The 18832-nt window shown below is 46.6% G+C and overlaps 1 protein-coding gene across 1 annotated transcript in view; it reads left to right on the forward strand.

The window, feature by feature from the left end:
* Positions 1-269: 269 nt before the first annotated feature.
* SHCBP1L (SHC binding and spindle associated 1 like) overlaps positions 270-18832 on the forward strand; it is a 232243-nt gene continuing 213680 nt past the window's right edge. The window contains exons 1-2 of the mRNA XM_056531886.1: positions 270-756; positions 10832-10981. Of these exons, the coding sequence (XP_056387861.1) occupies positions 367-756; positions 10832-10981 (540 nt within the window). The 5' untranslated portion in view covers positions 270-366. The remainder of the gene's footprint in view (positions 757-10831; positions 10982-18832) is intronic.

The raw sequence follows: 18832 nt of genomic DNA on the forward strand, positions 1-18832 counted from the left end.
CTAGCGTTCTCCAAACTAAGAACCTCTAGATGTTGTAAAACAACTACAAACATGCTGGGAGTTGTAGTTTTGCAGCATGGCCTACACCCCATAGTTCCCTCTTTGGTTCCCATAATTCTATCACTTGTGTCACAAACGAGAAGGTACATGGCGCTGAATATTGCTCCATGTTACAGAATGTGTCACGTGACACGACGTTAGCGAGATTTTTACGGGTGACAAGACGCTGCAAGGTGATTGGCTGTGCCAGTTCAGGCGGGAAGCGCGAGGAGGATAGTTAATTACATGTGACATGCTGCTACAAGGCGATTGGCTGTACCAGTTCAAGCGGGAAGCGTGAGAAGGACTGTTACAGTTTTTTCAATAATGGCGACGGGAGGCAGTGAAGTGATGTCGCAGCTCGAAATGCCGACAGAAGCCGACTCCCATCCCACAATCCCAAAGACTGCTAGTTTCAGCCCATTCAAGTACCCATTCTCTCCGCTGGGGTCGGGAGGCAGCCCGACCCTGCACTCGGTGTTTGCGTCACCCAGAAATGTAAAGATGGCGGGCACAGGCAATGTGTGCCGCAAGCTTCAGTTACCTCCGTGTCTGGACAGAGAGGGGGAAATCTGGGAGGCAGAGGTGGAGGAGCTGCAGATCAGCACTGCCCTGCAGGCTCAGCCTCTCCCGCCCATCATCCATGTGTCTGCGGGGGAGCTGTCCGTGCAGGATCGGATCTCTTTGTACTGCGATCACATTCTGCATAACTGCAAGGTGCTGACTGCCATCTGATGTGAAGACCAAGTGTATAATAGTGCTGTGTCTATGGCAGTGTTTCCCAACCAGGGTGCCTTCAGCTATGGTAAAACTACTACTCCCAGCAGGCTGGGAGTTGTAGATTTGCATAGCTGGAGGCACCCTGGTTGGGAATCGCTGACAAAACTCCCAACATACCTGACAGCCTTGTGGTGTCATAAAAGATGGCCGACCACTGACATTAGGTTTGGACTACACAAGTCCCACAACCAAAAATTACAGTGAACAAAAATTAAGTGTAATGCATCATTTGCTGTGATCCAATAGGTTTTGAGAACATAGTGTGTTGCAGTGCATTCACTTTTTTGGTATCTGTGATGCAGACAACGCATGGTTTGCGTTACAAGAAAGCACTAGCACTAGACTTATTCACACAGGGAACATTGGAATCACTTGCAGGACACGGTGGAATTGGCTGGATGCGACAGATCTGTCTAATGAAAGTACAAAAGACAATGTTGGTGTAGTACAACCATATAGATTGCTTCTTTAATTTTTCAGAGCTTTTTTTTTTTTTTAAATGGAAGAAGCTATCTAGTTGCTGTGGGCAACTGCACCACTCTTTCTCTACACAGGTTTTTATAAATCTCCCCTATTGAGTTCAGTGTACTATATGTAGTCTACTAGAGCAGGGGTACTTTATTGCCAGACTGCTTTCTAGATCCAGAATGCGATCCAGCTTTTAGACACCGATACAAATGTATAGCCGAGTGCCGCCAGGAACACACTGCTCTCTGCCTGGCCCCTGGCGCTTCCTTTGATAGTGCAGATGTGATCAGTACTTCTGCATCATCTGCTCTGGCTAGTATTATACCAGGGGCACAGTGTGTTACAGTATTATACCAGAACCACAATGTGTGGCAGACTTCAGGTCATACAGGGAACAGTAGATTTACATTCTCCACACTTCAACTCAGTGCCCCAGATTTATCAAACTGTGAGAGAAAAAATAGTGATTTTCCCACAGCAGCCAATCACAATTCAGCTGTGGAAAATCACTTAGAGGGGCATATACTAATCTTTTACTATGTAGTCTGGTTTTCACCCTGTTTTTTTCTACTTCATTTTTGACTATGTGTGACAAATTTACTAAATTGTTGCACGGCATTAATAAATTTGGCACACATAGGCAAAAGTGGGAAATTTACTTCAGGTAGTAGAAAAAATAGTCTGTTCCTTTTTCCTGCTGTCTGAATAGGTTTTGCTGCTAGGTTTCCTTCTGGATCATTTGTTTTTGAGTTTTTTTTTTTTAGCTTTTTCACCACATCTAAATAATTCAATAACTACAGTGGTCCCTCAAGTTACAATATTAATTGGTTCCAGGAAAACCATTGTAAGTTGAAACCATTGTATGTTGAGACCATAACTCTATGGAAACGTGGTAATTGGTTCTAAAGGCACCAAAATGTCATCCAAAATAGGAAAAAGTGACAAAGAAAAATAAGTAGATAACTGATATAGATAAAGCAAATCCTTACATATAAAAGTAAGCAAGATCTGCTGGGAGCTGTCAATCACTGTCTATGTCAGTGTTTCCCAAGCAGGGAGCCTCCAGCTGTTGCAAAACTATAACTCCCAGCATGCCTGGACAGCCAAAGGCTGTCCGGGCATGCTGGGAGTTGTAGTTTTGCAAAAGATGGGGCCACCCTGCTTGGCAAACACTGGTCTATGTAGAGGACAGGAGCTTCTTCAGGGGTCCTGTACAGTACAGGCAATGTCCCAAACAAGTAATGGAGTCGCCCTCACCTGGTGTCCAAAAGAGCAGCTAACCCTGATACAGGTAAAGTGTACAGAACATGTAATACCAGACACCAGTCAGTGCATACACTTCAGTAATACAGGGGTTTTACCAGTGAATGCCCATTTTGATTGGTTGGTTCTTCCAGCCATTGACACGTTTTACAGATCTGGACTGTCTGTAGCATTGTATGTTGAGTCTGGTTTCAACTTACGATGGTCCAGAAAAGACCATTGTATGTTGAAACTATTGTATGTTGAGGCCATTGTAAGTTGAGGGATCACTGTAAATTGTAGTCATGGCTCAGAAGTGGTAAACGGCATTTAGTGTGTGTGTGTGTGTGTGTGTGTGTGTGTTTATTACATTTTTTTAACACAGTTTTTTTCTCCCTAAATGTACTTACACTTTTTTTTTTTTTTGGTTACTTCTTCTACAGATCTGTGTATCCTGTGGACTCCTTCGGATTCGGTGGACTACTTCGATGACCAGCGTTTTTCTTTGCTTGATGTTAATAAAATGTCCATTACTAAGCCGGGCTTAGCGTTAGCCACAAAAACAGCTAGCGCTAACCCCCAATTATTACCCCGGTACCCAACACCACAGGGGTGCCGGGAAGAGCCGGTACCAACAGGCCCGGAGCGTCAAAAATGGCGCTCCTGGGCCTAGGCGGTAACAGGCTGGCGTTATTTAGGTTGGGGAGGGCCAGTAACAATGGTCCTCGCCCACCCTGGTAACGTCAGGCTGTTACTGTTTGGTTGGTATTTGGTTGAGAATAAAAATAGGGGGACCCTATGCGTTTTTTTAATAGATTTAATTATTTATTTAAAAAAAAAAAAACGCATAGGGTCCCCCCTATTTTCATTCTCAGCCAAATACCAACCAAACAGTAACAACCTGACGTTCCCAGGGTGGGCGAGGACCATTGTTACTGGCCCTCCCCAGCCTAAATAACGTCAGCCTGTTACCGCCTAGGCCCAGGAGCGCCATTTTTGACGCTCCAGGCCTGTTGGTACCGGCACCCCTGTGGCGTTGGGTACCGGGATAATAATAGGGGGTTAGCACTAGCTGTTTTTGTGGCTAGCGCTAAGCCCAGGTTAGTAATGGACTCGGTCTATAAGACAGCTTCCACTACTAAGCCTGTCTAGTAAAGTAAGAAAAAAACACAACAGGTTTTAAAAATTTTTTATTACAAAAAACACTCCCCCACAAGCCCTCGTTAACCATTTTATTAAAATCAAACAAAGAAAAACGCTGGTCATCGAAGTAGTCCACCGAATCCGAAGGAGTCCACAGGATAAACGGATCTGAAATGAGAAGAAAACAAAAAAAATGGGTTAGTACATTTATTATCACCTGCTCACACATCTCCCGCCCCGCATGACTACAACTGCCAGCATGCCCTTACAGTAAGGACATGCTGGGAGTTGTAGTTGTGTGGTGCAGGAGATGTGTGGGCAAGTGACAAGCTTGTCCCCTGCCCCCAGCTGCAGGACTACAACTCCCAGCATGCCCTTACAGTAAGGTGGGGCGGAGGCCGGGCACAGTGTTTCCCAACCTGGGACTTGTAGTTTTGCAACATCTGGAGGCACCCTGGTTGGGAAACACTGTTTTAGGCCAGTGTTTCCCAACCAGGGTGCCTCCAGATGTTGCAAAACTACAAGCCCCAGCATGCCTGGACAGTCAAAGGCTGTCTAGGCATGCTGGGAGTTGTAGTTTTGCAACATCTGGAGGCAACCTGGCTGGGAAACACTGGCCTAAAACAGTGTTTCCCAACCAAGGTGCCTCCAGATGTTGCAAAACTACAAGTCCCAGCATGCCTGGACAGTCAAAGGCTGTCTAGGCATGCTGGGAGTTGTAGTTTTGCAACATCTGGAGGCAACCTGGCTGGGAAACACTGGCCTAAAACAGTGTTTCCCAACCAAGGTGCCTCCAGATGTTGCAAAACTACAAGTCCCAGCATGCCTGGACAGTCAAAGGCTCTCTAGGCATGCTGGGAGTTGTAGTTTTGCAACATCTGGAGGCAACCTGGCTGGGAAACACTGGCCTAAAACAGTGTTTCCCAACCAGGGTGCCTCCAGATGTTGCAAAACTACAAGTCCCAGCATGCCTGGACAGTCAAAGGCTGTCTAGGCATGCTGGGAGTTGTAGTTTTGCAACATCTGGAGGCAACCTGGCTGGGAAACACTGGCCTAAAACAGTGTTTCCCAACCAGGGTGCCTCCAGATGTTGCAAAACTACAAGCCCCAGCATGCCTGGACAGTCAAAGGCTGTCCAGGCATGCTGGGAGTTGTAGTCTTGCAACATCTGGAGGCACCCTGGTTGGGAAACACTGGCCTAAAACAGTGTTTCCCAACCAGGGTGACTGTTTTAGGCCAGTGTTTCCCAACTGTTTTAGGCCAGTGTTTCCCAACCAGGGTGCCTCCAGCTGTTGCTAAACTACAACTCCCAGCATGCCTGGACAGCCAAAGGCTGTCCAGGCATGCTGGGAGTTGTAGTCTTGCAACAACTGGAGGCACCCTGGTTGGGAAGCCTGCGCAACTTACCGGCTTCCGTAGGATCCAGCGCTGCACGACAGTGCCGCGCGACGATCTCCGACAGCGATCGTCGCTGGAGCCTCGGAAGGGTAAGTGAACTTCTTCGCCGGTCCCCTTCAGCTGTTTAGTTTTGCAACAGCTGGAGGACTACAGTTTACAGACCACAAACCAGTGGTCTGCAAACTGTGGCCCTCCAGCTGTTGCAAAACTACAACTCCCAGCATGCCTGGACAGCCAATGGCTGTCCAGGCATGCTGGGAGTTGTAGTCTTGCAACATCTGGAGGCACCCTGGTTGGGAAACACTGTTTTAGGCCAGTGTTTCCCAACAAGGGTGCCTCCAGCTGTTGCAAAACTACAACTCCCAGCATGCCCGGACAGCCAAAGGGTGTCCAGGCATGCTGGGAGTTGTAGTCTTGCAACATCTGGAGGCACCCTGGTTGGGAAACACTGTTTTAGGCCAGTGTTTCCCAACAAGGGTGCCTCCAGCTGTTGCAAAACTACAACTCCCAGCATGCCCGGACAGCCAAAGGGTGTCCAGGCATGCTGGGAGTTGTAGTCTTGCAACATTTGGAGGCACCCTGGTTGGGAAGCTTGCGCAACTTACCGGCTTCCGTAGGATCCAGCGCTGCACGACACTGCCGCGCGACGATCTCCGTCAGCGATCGTCGCTGGAGCCTCGGAAGGGTAAGTGAACTTCTTCGCCGGTCCCCTTCAGCTGTTTAGTTTTGCAACAGCTGGAGGACTACAGTTTACAGACCACACACCAGTGGTCTGCAAACTGTGGCCCTCCAGCTGTTGCAAAACTACAACACCCAGCATGCCCTGACAGCCAAAGCCTATGGCTCTCAGGGCAGGAGCCCGGGCTGACATTACAGTGCAGCCGCCCGGGCTCCTCATACGGTCTCCCCGCTACCCCCCTTGTCTCCCGCCCGGGCTCCTCATACGGCCTCCCCGCTACCCCCCCCCCCTTGTCTCCTGCCCGCGCCGCTCAGCTCCCGCTGCTACAAGACTACAACTCCCAGCGTGTCCTCACTGTAAGGCCATGCTGGGACTTGTAGTCTTGCAACAGCAGACAGATGGGAGTTGTGTGGCGCTGGCAGGTGAGAGGGGGGGGGGGGGGGGGGTATAAATCACTGTAGTGTCCCGGTAGCGCAGTGAGGGTAGCGGGGAGAAAGTATGTCGGAGCCCGGGCAGCAGTAGCTTTTCCTGCTCCATGTTGGAGCTGGAGTAAATTTAGTCAATTTTTATGGCCGTTGCGACAGTTTATTGCGCAACTGCGACTGTCTCAGTTAATAAATTCCTGACCACTGCAAGTAAAAACTGAAAACTTGCGTAAATTAAGCGGGAAATTTTTTTTTGACTTTCTAGCTCTTGCTAGGGAAAGTCGCACAATTTATAGGGTAGGCGCAATTGCGACAATTTTGCGCCAAAAATAGTCAGAAAAAAATGACTAAACCCCTTAGTAAATGCCCCCCTTAATTGTTTGCTGTGGGAAAATCACTTAATTTTTTCCCTCTCACACAGTTTGATAAATCTGGGCCAATAAACCTGCATTGATATGCCATGGCATACTGGTATGCTAATACCATGAATCATTTTCATAATATACCATACCGCAGATTTGATGCACAGGATTTTCTGCTGCAGATTTCAATGCAGCTTCTAATCGGCAGTTACAAATCCTGCGCATCAAATCTGCGTGGGATACTGTATGTGTGAACGTACCCTTAAAATGTGAATGAAACTTAATCCCTGCCCAATGTGAGCAAATAATCTCCTAGATTGACGCTTACTTACCAAGCCTAAAACACAGCTTGGTATTGGACAGTCAGGGCCACCATGAACAATCGCTAGATCATGCAGCACTTTACTGTTATTATTTGTTTGCCACACATGCCCTTTTACACATGGTGATGTGTGGTCAAAGAACAACATTTTTTAACCCCTTAACGGCGAGCGCCATAAATGTACCTCCTGGTGGGGTGATAATTAACGCACCAGGACGTACATTTACGTCCTAAGCATAACCGCGAGCATCGGAGCGATGCCTGGATCATGCGCGACAGGTCCCGGCTGCTGATTGCAGCCAGGGACCCACCCGTAATGGTGGACTCCCACGATCCCGCGGATGTCCGCCATTAACCCCTCAGATGCCGTGATCAATACAAATCACGGCATCTGCAGCATTGCGGACACTGCCGCGGCGATCCGATCATCCAGCACGGCAGATGGAGGTCCCCTCACCTGGCTCCGCTGCCTTCCAGGAGTCTTCTGCTCTGATCTGCCTTCCCGCAGACCAGAGTAGAAGATGACCGATAATGCTGATCAGTGCTATGTCCTATACATAGCACTGAACAGGATTAGCAATCGAGTGATTGCTATAAATAGTCCCCTATGGGGACTATTAAAGTGTAAAAAAATAAAGTAAAAAAAATGTGAAAAACCCCCTCCCCCAATAAAAATGTAAATTGTCCCATTTTCCCTATTTCACCCCCAAAAAGTGTTTAACATTTTTTTTATATACATATTTGGTATCGCCGCGTGCGTAAATATCTGAACAATTAAAATAAAATGTTAATGATACCGTACGGTGAACGGCGTGAACGTAAAAATAAAAAAAAGTCCAAAATAGATGCTTTTTTATAACATTTTGTTCCCCAAAAAAATTATAAAAAATGGATTAAAAGTTCTATATAAGCAAATATGGTATCAATAAAAAGAACAGATCACGGCACAAAAAATGAGCCCTCATACCGCCGCTTATACGGAAAAATGAAAAAGTTATAGGTCTTCAAAATAGGAGGATTTTAAACACCAATTTGGTTAAAAAGTTTGCGTTTTTTTTTTAAGCGCAACAGTAATAGAAAAGTATGTTATAATGGGTATCATTTTAATCGTATTCACCCAAAGAATAAAGAACACATGTCATTTTTACCGTAAATTGTACAGCGTGAAAACAAAACCTTCCAAAATTAGCAAAATTGCAGTTTTCTTTTTAATTTCACCACACAAATAGTATTTTTTTGGTTGTGCCATACATTTAATGGTAAAGTGAGTGATGGAATTACAACGGACAACTGCTCGTGCAAAAAACAAGCCCTCATACTAGTCTGTGGATGAAAATATAAAAGAGTTATGATTTTTTGAAGGCGAGGAGGAAAAAACGAAAGCGTAAAAATGTAATTGTCTGTGTCCTTAAGGGGTTAAAACCAGCTAAAATCCTTCGATTAGCTCATGTATAAGCATTTTGCTAGTTTATAGGCTGATCGCTGAGCCTATACGGTAAGGGCTCATCCTTACGCCTGAGTCTTCACCTATGAAATTCAGAGCGAAGTTTCTGTCTGCATCAGGTGCCGCCTTTGATGGCAATGCAGTCTGGCATTCATTTTTTTTGTCCTGAATCTTGAATTTCCGCGGTATAAATTGTGCAGTGTGAATACTGAAGGAGAATCAGGTTTAATACAGTGTGGACAAGCACTTAGTATATTCATAGAACCCCAGTACCCTTTTGGTCTCTATTAGGCTGGGTTCACACCACGTTTTTCAAATACTGTAACCGTATATGGTTTTCCGCAAAAAAACGTATATGACCGTATCCGAAACCGTATGCATAGAGAATGCATTGTAAACCGTATTCCAAATGTTGTGTTGCATCCGTTTTGCCTCGGATACGGTTTTGCCGATTTTTCAACCGTAGGCAAAAACGCTGCCTCCGGTTTGAAAACCGTATGTGAACCATATGCGGTTCTTTTAACATTGTTGTCTATGAGAACCGTACACAGAATTTCAGAATACGGTTGCATACGGTTTTTCTAATCCGTTTTTGGAGTTGACACATGCGCAGATTGGAATTTCAATAGAACAATGGTAACTTTATTAAATTGCTGGAAAACTAATTCCAACAAAATAGCAAAACCGTTGGCAAAAACTGATGCAAACGGATAGAACCGTACGGGGAAAATCCGTATACGTTTTAATTTGGAGTCATACGGTTGTATACGGTTGCATACGGTTTTTGCCATACGTTTTTTTGCGGAAAACCGTATACGCTAACCGTATTTGAAAAACGTGGTGTGAACCCAGCCTTAGGTAGGTTCCTATAGTAGAACAGCAGACTGAGCTTTCCATATGACAGTGATCCCTCAACTTACAATGGCCTCAACATACAATAGTTTCAACATACAATGATTTTTTCTGGACCATTGTAACTTGAAACCAGACTCAACATACAATGCTATGGACAGTCCAGAACTGCGAAAGGTGTCATTGGCTGGAAGAAATAACCAATTTGAATGGACATTCACTGGTAAAACACCTGTATTATTGAAGTGCATGCGTTACTGGCTGTATTACATGTTTTGTACTACTCTACCTGTGCCATGGTTTGCTGCTCCTATGGACACCAAGTAAGGGCAGCTCCATTTTAAGTGTTTTAGGACACTGCATGTACTGTACAGGATCCTGAAGAAGCTCCTGTCCTCTACATAGACAGTGATTAACAGTTCCCAGAAGCTCTTTCTTTCTTTTATATGTAATGACTTGCTTAATCTATATTAGTTAATCCTCACTTTTTCCTATTTTGGATGACATTTTGGGGACTTCAGAACCATTTACCAGGTTTCCATAGAGTTATGGTCTCAACATACAATGGTTTCAACATACAATGGTTGTCCTGGAACCAATTAATATTGTAACGTGAGGGACCACTGTATTTAGTATCTTTGTAAGGGAAAACGGTCATCCTATTAATCCACACTAAACTCAATAAACTGGGTTATAGTGTGGGTGAAGAGGAGACCGATGAGGGGTCACTGACTGCTAAACATACCTGTAAAGTGGAGATCTGTCCCTCTGAAGATCGGCTTCTATCTTCCCTAAATTGTGCGCTGGAGGCACGTGAGCGCTGCGCCAACTGAGCACTCACATGACCAGCGACAATGAATATTCAAATCAAGCCGGCATGACCGCCTCCAGCGCACAATTCAGGGAAGATGGAAGCCAATCTTCAGAGGGACAGATCTCCACTTTACAGGTATGTTTAGCAGTCAGTGACCCCTCATTGGTCACCTGTTCACCCACAGTCTAGCCCAGTGTATTCAGTTTAGTGTGGGTGATTAGGATGACCGTTTTTCCTTTAACAATGAAGTTTCTGTATGACAGTTGCCCTATTACTGGGGTCTGACTACAGGGACCCCCACTGACTGCCAGAATGGGGAACCCCTAACCTCTGTTACTTCTAATGTATGGAACTGTATAGAACAATGGTCAAGTGTACAGCAAGTCTATTGTATTTATTAAATAGTGAGAGCATAAAGTGCCCTAGACTCGAGTTTTGCATGCAGTGCGAAATTGATGTTATCATCATATAGTAATACAACTGCTACACCAAACCCTGTCTAGAGGAGAGGGCACTGAAATACAGCAGACACCCTCTTATAATTTAGTTCTACTACTCCTTGCCACATTTTAGCTATGCGTTTTCTTCCTGCCCTGCAGCCATGATCTGGACAACCACAGTTTGGGTCATCATTAAAGATTTAAAGATTTTGGTACAGTATTAGATATATCTTTATTTTTCCAGACTGGTAAAGTTCACTAAAGACTGTGCTTGCCATGACAACTGAGCAACACTGCCATGAGTGACTCTGAATGGGGTCCGTTGGGCTTCTGTTAGATGCCCATTATTTTTCATCATACTTTTTAAGGTCTTTTTATAGCAATATGTAGTATTTGCTGTTGAATACTCATTTAATTTTATAGGCTGAAGAAGTAGATGAAGCACTTTGTCGATACCTTTCGGAGAAGTTACAGAAGAAAGAAAAGTGTATAGGGGTTTGGAAAACAAACCCTGGGCTTTTTTTCCACAAATATGATGATGGTGCTATACAATATGTTGGAGTTCTTGTTGAGGTATGTATCTGTCATTTTGTAAATAGGATAGATTAGTATTGTACCCTCTCATAGTGGATCACAGTGAGTAGCCGAGAGTGCTAAATGCTAAACTAGGGGTTGCTCCTAAAACCTTAGGATCAGTGGGGTCTTGGCAGTCAGACCTATATGATGAGAATGTCATTGCACATGCTATCGATATGCCTTCATCCACCAATATGCCTTCGACATGCAATCAGTCCACCGCAGACCCCATTGACTTTGCCACTGCCGCAAATCTGCCACAGAGAGCCTGCCCCCATTAAAAATCTCACAATAAAATCTGCCTGTGTTAACGAGCCCTTAGAGGGAACCCATACACTGGTTGCAGGACCTGATAAGTGAGGAAAACTGTGGTCTGATGCTGTTCTCTATTCTATGCTCTACAGCTAAAAAATAACTTTAAATGGTGTGCACTGTAATTGGTATCCAAACATAGGGGAGTGGATGCTTCCAGTCACACTTGCCATTCCCACATCCCGCCAATACTGCTTTGTCAGCTTGGCACTGTGCAGGTAGAAGCCAGTATTCATGTAGTCAAGCCTAACTATCGGAAAAAGGACAAGGCGAGTGTGACTGGAAGATGATGGGGGAGATTCATCAAATATGCAGAGGGAAAGTTTACCATTTGCCAATAGCAACCAATCAGATTGCATTTTTATATTTTCATAGGCCTTTTTAAAAATAATTTAAGTGATGTGATCAGTTGCTATGGGCAACTGGTCAACTTTTCCTCTGCACGGGTTTTGATAAATCTCCCCTGAGGTGTCTACTCCCCCATGACTTTGGCTATAAGTAATGTCGTGGCATACTGTTCTCTTAATCTCTCAGGTCCTTGGGCCCAGCAGTTAGACACCAGGGACCTGACAGGTTCTCTTTTCAGGGTATGGAATAGGTCTGCAGAGGTGTGATTCAGTAGAATATAGTGCAATCCCTTGCTCAGGTAATTTAGCAGTAGCTTTTATTTTCCTTTCATGCAACTTAACACCTACTTAATTTGACAAGAGTCTGACAGGGCAATTGAAAAATGTTTTCTTACATGTGGAAGTGTTTATGTTGGTGACAAAGAGTGTACATTTTATGTAATATACAAGTGTGTAATTTTCTCAGTCAAAAACATCCTGAAATCAATGCAACAACCTAAACAGTGACAGATTTGAGTAAAGTACGTGTAAAAGCTTGTTTCACCAAACTACGGCATGCCACAAAAGCTCAATTTGCATTCAAAAATTGTGGTGTGTGAATTCGTAGACACAACAAACTGAACTGGCTGTAAAATAGTTAATCTTTTTAGACGTACATATTTTAATTTTGGGCATGTAGAAACATGGGAATAGAGCATAAGAAAGGAATCTTTATATAACTTATCAATAGTATCACGTTTTTACTATTGTCATCTTTGAGTAGTGTAAGTAACCCTTGGTTTGTTTTGTGAGGGAAATATTTTTCCTCTGATATAGTTAAACACTATTTTTAGCAATACTATATAATTTAGCTATGAGCTTTTAGTTCGGCACCACAACATAAAAAAAGGCTGTGTTCACTCTTAAGTTTGCTCTTTTGTGTCAAAGCAATAGAAACGCGCTACAATATTACTTTGGTAAGGCTGGGTTCACACTACGATTTGTAACTACGATTCCCGTATACGGCTGGGAGGAGGGGGGCGGGGCTTAATCGCGGCGCCCGCACTCAGCCGTATAGGGGAACCGTAGTTAATGCATGTCTATGAGCCGACCGGAGTTAACCGCAGAGTCCGGTCGGCTGCTTTTTCGGCCGTATGCGGTCTCACGACCGCAGGCAAAAACGTGGTCGACCACGTTTTTGCCTGCGGTCGGGAAACCGCATACGGCCGAAAAAGCAGCCGACCGGAGGCTGTGGTTCACTCCGGTCGGCTCATAGACATGCATTAACTACGGTTCCCCTATACGGCTGAGTGCGGGCGCTGCGATTAAGCCCCGCCCCCTCCTCCCTGCCGTATACGGGAACCGTAGTTACAAATCGTAGTGTGAACCCAGCCTAAATGGGAAAAAAGAATACCTCATGATTCCATTCTTAGTCATTGTGGGAAAAATATGAATTCAAATATGTCATGATGTAATATAGTATATTCAACTATTTGATCACAACCAATCCTTTGGGGTTAAAACACATGGGCTGTCAGACACATGCGGCTGGAATGCGGCAGCCTATCAGTACACAAGTTTACCGGCAAACTCATGTGCTGCTTGGCTGCTGCATGTTTGTCTTCACAGCCTATGTGTTTTCACTGTCATTGACTACATGAAAATAGAAGCAAGGTCTTCATTGTGAACTCAGCCATTGTATACTACATTTCAAGCATTTTTACATTATATGCAGTTTTAAATTTTGTGACTGAAATTTAGTGTAAAACATAAAAGAGAATATAATACACATATACAACAAGGGGCTTGTGTACACGTCAGAGCTGTGCTGTTTCATGTATTGCTTGAACCTGTACGTGATAATACACAATACTAGTGGGGGAGAATGCATTATGGCATCTGTTGGAATATGCCATAATTTTTTTCTGTGTCAGATTCTGTGTGGCATTCAGCGGCATAGTATGGTGCGGCTGCCCTCTGTGGGTGCAATGTAATTGTGCCATAGAACTTGGTCCTACTCTACACAAGGTAGATTTAGAAATTTCTGAAAATCTGTTCTACTCATCTAAAATTTGCTGATTCTGCTTCATGCAAATACATAAAGCAATATATTTGAAATCCACTGTTGTGGTTTTTGCTGTGTATCCACAGCATATACACAACAAAATCTGCAACACCTGGGAACAGTGGGCCCCCTGAATTTGTATCTTCATTCTTTCTCTCCCCTACCCCTTTCTGTCCCTAATTTTTGGTTCATAATTATCTTTCCAGGGGTGATGGCTTGGTTTAGCTTAGCATCAGGAACCAGAATCTATTTAAGCCAGCTGGGTCCCGCTCAGTTTCTCTTGGATCCTCACGTCAGCACTGAGCAGTGTTCGGAGCCATGAAGTCGCTGCTAAGGCAACTAAAAGAGAAGGCTGAAAGAGCGGGCGGTGAAGCATGGCTGCACAGATGTCTAGTTGCTACAGACCCAGCAGCGGGCACAGACGAGCTCCTGCAGCAACACAGCAGTAGCAGTTTGTTTAGTGCTCTTCTCCTCTCTGCTCCAAGCTTGTTGCTGCAGTGTTCAGAGAATGAGCGCTTGTTCACAGAGGACCGTAAGGAGCTGGGTGGTAGCTGAATAGTCCTTACAGAGAGGTATCCAGTTCCCTGCACAGAGCTTCTTACTCAAGCCATGCTTGTTCCTGCTGTAGAGGCAGTACCTAGGAGGAGAGCCTGGAAGCGTACAGCTCCCACTGCGCTGCGCCTGGTCCAGCGAAAAAGGGGTGCTACAATCCCTGCAAGGAGAGAATCCCTGTACAATATCCTCCACTTAAAGGAGACACTGGTGCTTATTTTTTCATGATTTGCATATAAAGCCCCTCTCTCTATCGGCTCCATTGGGGGACACAGACCGTGGGTGTATGCTGCTGTCTCTAAGGAGGCGTGACACTATGGTAATAAAAAAAGTCAGCTCCTCCCAGCAGGATATACCCGCCTTCAGGCTCTGAGCTTGTCAGTTTAAGCTTAGTGTCTGAAGGAGGTGGACATGGTCTGGATTTTCCAGACCAGGTCTTCTGATTTTTTATTTTCCTAGTATAGGGACGTGTTAGTTTTTTATTCCTTTTCTTTTCCGTTTTCAGGTGGGGGCTCAGGGACTCTGGTTCCCTGTTCCCCCATTGCGAGTAAGGGGGCACAGACATTGCGTATATGCGCTGTTCACCCCCCCTCGCCAATGGTCAGCGCCTCTGCTCGCCTCGCTCGCGCACAACAGCCAGGCGTGATGCAGGGACAAAAGCTGACTGAAGACTTCACTGGAGACTCCATTAGGTAAGTTCTTCTGACTGAGGTAAGTACTTCCCCCCCCCCCCCCTTTTTTCTCCATAGGTACGGACTCGCAACCTCTGGAGACCCCCTGTTTTGGCCCACCTTCAGTTATGGGGCTTGATTATACAGGGGCTGCACGTTATGCTGGGGGAGCAGTGGCACCTGAGGGGGCATTTCTTATAAGGCACCTTACTTTATGGGGCATTTAGTATGGGGCACTTTATTATTGGTGTGTGTGTGTGTTGGTGCAACTACTACAGCGCCTTATTTGCGGCTGTCAGCAGCGGCGCTGCTCCGGGCCGGGCGCTCTCAGCGCCGGCTTACCTTCGTTATGCTTACAGCGTATCGCGGCTGACAGCCGCGGCGCTGCTACGAGCCGGGCGCTTCAGCGCTGGCTTACTTTCACTTTCGCCGACAGCCTCTGCCGGCGTTTTGGCCGCCCACTCTTTCCCCCAAGCTCATATACGGCTAGGCAGATGCGCTCGGGACAAGGAGCGGGCGCCATGACAGTTGTTCTTTGGTCGTCTGTAGCTCCGCCCACTGCGCTGGGAGCTCTCAGAGGCGCGTAGCAGCTTCCAATCAGTGCCGTGGGCGCCATTTTCTATGTGAAGGGGATCGGTTGCTGTGTGCCTTGCTTCAGGCACGCCCCTCCCTCCCTATTGGCTGGCCTGTTCAGTCTCTCTGGCTGCACGGAGCGAGTTCTCCTCACTGCAGCTGACAGGGGACACAGACCAGGGTGAGAAAGTTCCTGTCTTCTTTTTTCTCACATTATGTCCATACCCAGAGCTGTTCCTCCCTCCGAACAGAAACCTGGGAATTCAGGGACTTATTATATCTGTAAGCACTGTAATACCAAGATGTCTGGCTCTGCTGAGCCCTCTTGCCCTGCCTGCTCCACTGCTCCCCCAGACCCCCTGGTGCCCCCTGATGCCCCTTCGGTCCCAGTGGGTTCAGCCGCTCCTCCAGCCTGGGTTTCTTTCCTTACCCAGTATATGGCTGACTTGACCCAAGTCTCCCGTTCGGTGGCTGAGGCCTCCTGGGAAATGGTATCCGCCTTAAAGGGGTCTTCCCTGCGCAGGACCTCTCCTCCCCGTACTTCACGCTCTCATAAGCGTGCTAGGGGTGCCTCGTCTGACTCTTCCATTGAGTCTTCTGATAGACGTGAGCGTTCCCCTCGTGGGTCCCGTCCCCCCTATCTTCTGGGCACAAACGTCGCTCCTCCAGAGGACATTCTCGGAGTGGCAGCTCTGCTACGCCAGAGCCACGTACCCGGTCTGGGTCACCCCCCCCTCCAGGACTGCCTCTACTCGTTCACATTCCCCTGGTGAACTGGTGGATGAGGCTGGCATCTGACTCAGAGGACGGCTCAGACTCAATTGCAACGGTGAACTTATTGGTGACAGCCATAAGAGATACCTTTCACTTGGAGGACCCAGGATCTTCGGATGTCAATCCAGGAGTATCCTTTCATCGTGCTAAGCCAGCACCTCAAAGGACATTCTGGAATCTGCATGGAAACTTCCAGACAAGAGGTTCCCGGGAATCAAGTCAATTCAAAAACGTTATCCATTTGACAAGGACTTTGTCGCTAAGGTGGTTTCCCCTCCCTCTGTGGATCCACCAATCTCCCGGATCTCTAAGGCGACTACACTGCCTCTGGCAGATGCCGCTGCCTTCAAGGATCCCGCGGACAAGAAGGTAGAATCATTAGCGAAGTTCGCTTCTGAAGCAGCTGGCTTTTCTCTTCTTCCCATCTTTGCCTCGACATGGGTGTCCAAGGCCCTGTCGGAGTGGTGCCAGAAGCTCCATCAGGATATCTCAGCGGGATCAACCCCCAGAGGATCTATCTGCTCTGGCTCTCCAATGCGCTAAAGCTGGGGACTTTCTGTGCACAGCTTCCATGCAGTCTGCCCGCTGTTCTGCCTTGGCTGTGGGTCACCTAGCGGCTCTCCATCGCTCTATGTGGCTTAAAGCTTGGAATGCGGATGCCGCTTCCAAAAGGTCTCTCACTGAGCTTCCCTTTACGGGTGGCCGTCTTTTTGGCAAACACCTTGATGAGATTATTTCTCAGGCAACGGGAGGTAAGAGTTCCTTGTTACCTCAAAATAAGGCTCGCCCTACTTCCCAGAGGAAGTCCTTTTCCTTTCGGTCCTTTCGGACCTCTGGTCCCACTAAAGGGTCCGGGCAGGGGCCCTCGCGGGACAAGAAGGCTCCCTCGTTCCGGGCACGCCCGTCTTGGAAGTCGGACTCCTACCGGTCCGGCCGTTTTGTGCCCAAATCGGGCAACCGCAAACCCACTTCTGCATAAAGTGAGGCCCCCACCCGCGGTTTCTTTTCGGTTGGGAGGTTGTCTCTCATGTCCGGACCTTCCTGCAAGGAGTGGCGCACGCTGTTCCTCCTTATCGGTCACCTTCTCTCCCTTGGGACTTAACTTGGTTCTGAGTGCCCTCCAGGGTGCACCCTTTGAGCCCCTTAGAGAGGTGTCTCTCCGCCTCCGTTCTTGTAAAGTGGCATTTCTTGTGGCTATCACCTCCATCCGGAGGGTGTCTGAACTGGCAGCTCTTTCCTGCCGTTCTCCGTTTCTGGTGATCCACCAGGACAAGGTCGTCTTCCGGCCAGATCCTTCCTTTTTACCTAAGGTGGTCTCTGCCTGTCATCTCAATGAGGACATTCTCCTCCCGTCCTTTTGTCCGGCACCTTCTCATCCTAAGAAGCGCTTACTACACAAGCTGGATGTAGTTCGGGCTGTTCGGTCTTATCTCTCCATCACTTCTTCGTTTCGTCAGTGTGATTCCTTTCTCGTCCTTACGAAAGGTCGTCGCATGGGACAACCTGCTTCCAAGGCCACCATTTCTCTGTGGATTTGGTCTGCCATTTCGGAAGCCTATCGCTGTAAGGGGAAGATTCCTCCTTTCAGGGTTGTGGCTCATTCCACTCGTTCCGTTGGGGCCTCCTGGGCTCTCCAGAATAGAGCCTCGGCCTCGCAGATTTGCAAGGCGGCTACCTGGACGTCTTTGCACACTTTCTTGAAGTTTTACCAAGTTCATACTTTCGCATCGGCTGATGCTAGTCTGGGTCGTAAAGTGTTGCAGGCGGCAGTGGATCGGCTGTCTGCCTGAATACTTATCTGCCCACCCAAGGGACGGCTTTGGTACGTCCCACGGTCTGTGTCCCCCAATGGAGCCGATAGAGAAAAGGAGATTTTTTAACACTTCCCATAAAATCTCTTTCTCGAAGGATCCATTGGGGGACACAGCTCCCGCCCTTTTTGTTTTTTTTTCCTTTGGTTCTCTGTCCTAGGGTGTGTTCAGTTATGTTTTTTCTTCTGGTCCTCGGACAGTGTTAGGTTTTTCTTTGACCTATTGGTCTCCTCCTATTGCTCTGGAGCTTAAACTGACTAGCTCAGAGCCTGAAGTATATCCTGCTGGGAGGAGCTGACTTTTTTTATTACCATAGTGTCATGCCTCCTTAGAGACATGCCTCCCCCAATGGAGCCGATCGAGAAAGAGATTTTATGGTAAGTGCTAAAAAATCTCCTTTTTTAGTGTTCCTTTGACCTTACACTTTGTTTTCTCCTTGTTGAGTCGTACGTTGTCAGCTTTTTTCATTTCAAACGTATTATTTGGCATTTCTTTCTTTCTCAAACTGAATGGGCAACAATGTGTTACAGGATTTTTCCAGATTAAACAGGCCTTGTAGGGTTATAACAAGAAAAAAGAAAAAAGGGTCATCAGCCAGATAGACGTTATTTGGTATCATTTGAAATCCTTTCTCATTTGATTGATGTGCTTCCATCTATTTGTTTTTCTACTTATGGGTTCTCTTTATTTAAAGTTGCTTTTTTGCTGCTCTTCATTTATCTGAACTTGTTTTTGCTAACAGGAGGTCCCCCTCTGGGCTGATG

This window comes from Hyla sarda, chromosome 7 (genome assembly GCF_029499605.1).
Source record: "Hyla sarda isolate aHylSar1 chromosome 7, aHylSar1.hap1, whole genome shotgun sequence".
In the NCBI taxonomy this organism is placed as follows: domain Eukaryota; kingdom Metazoa; phylum Chordata; class Amphibia; order Anura; family Hylidae; genus Hyla; species Hyla sarda.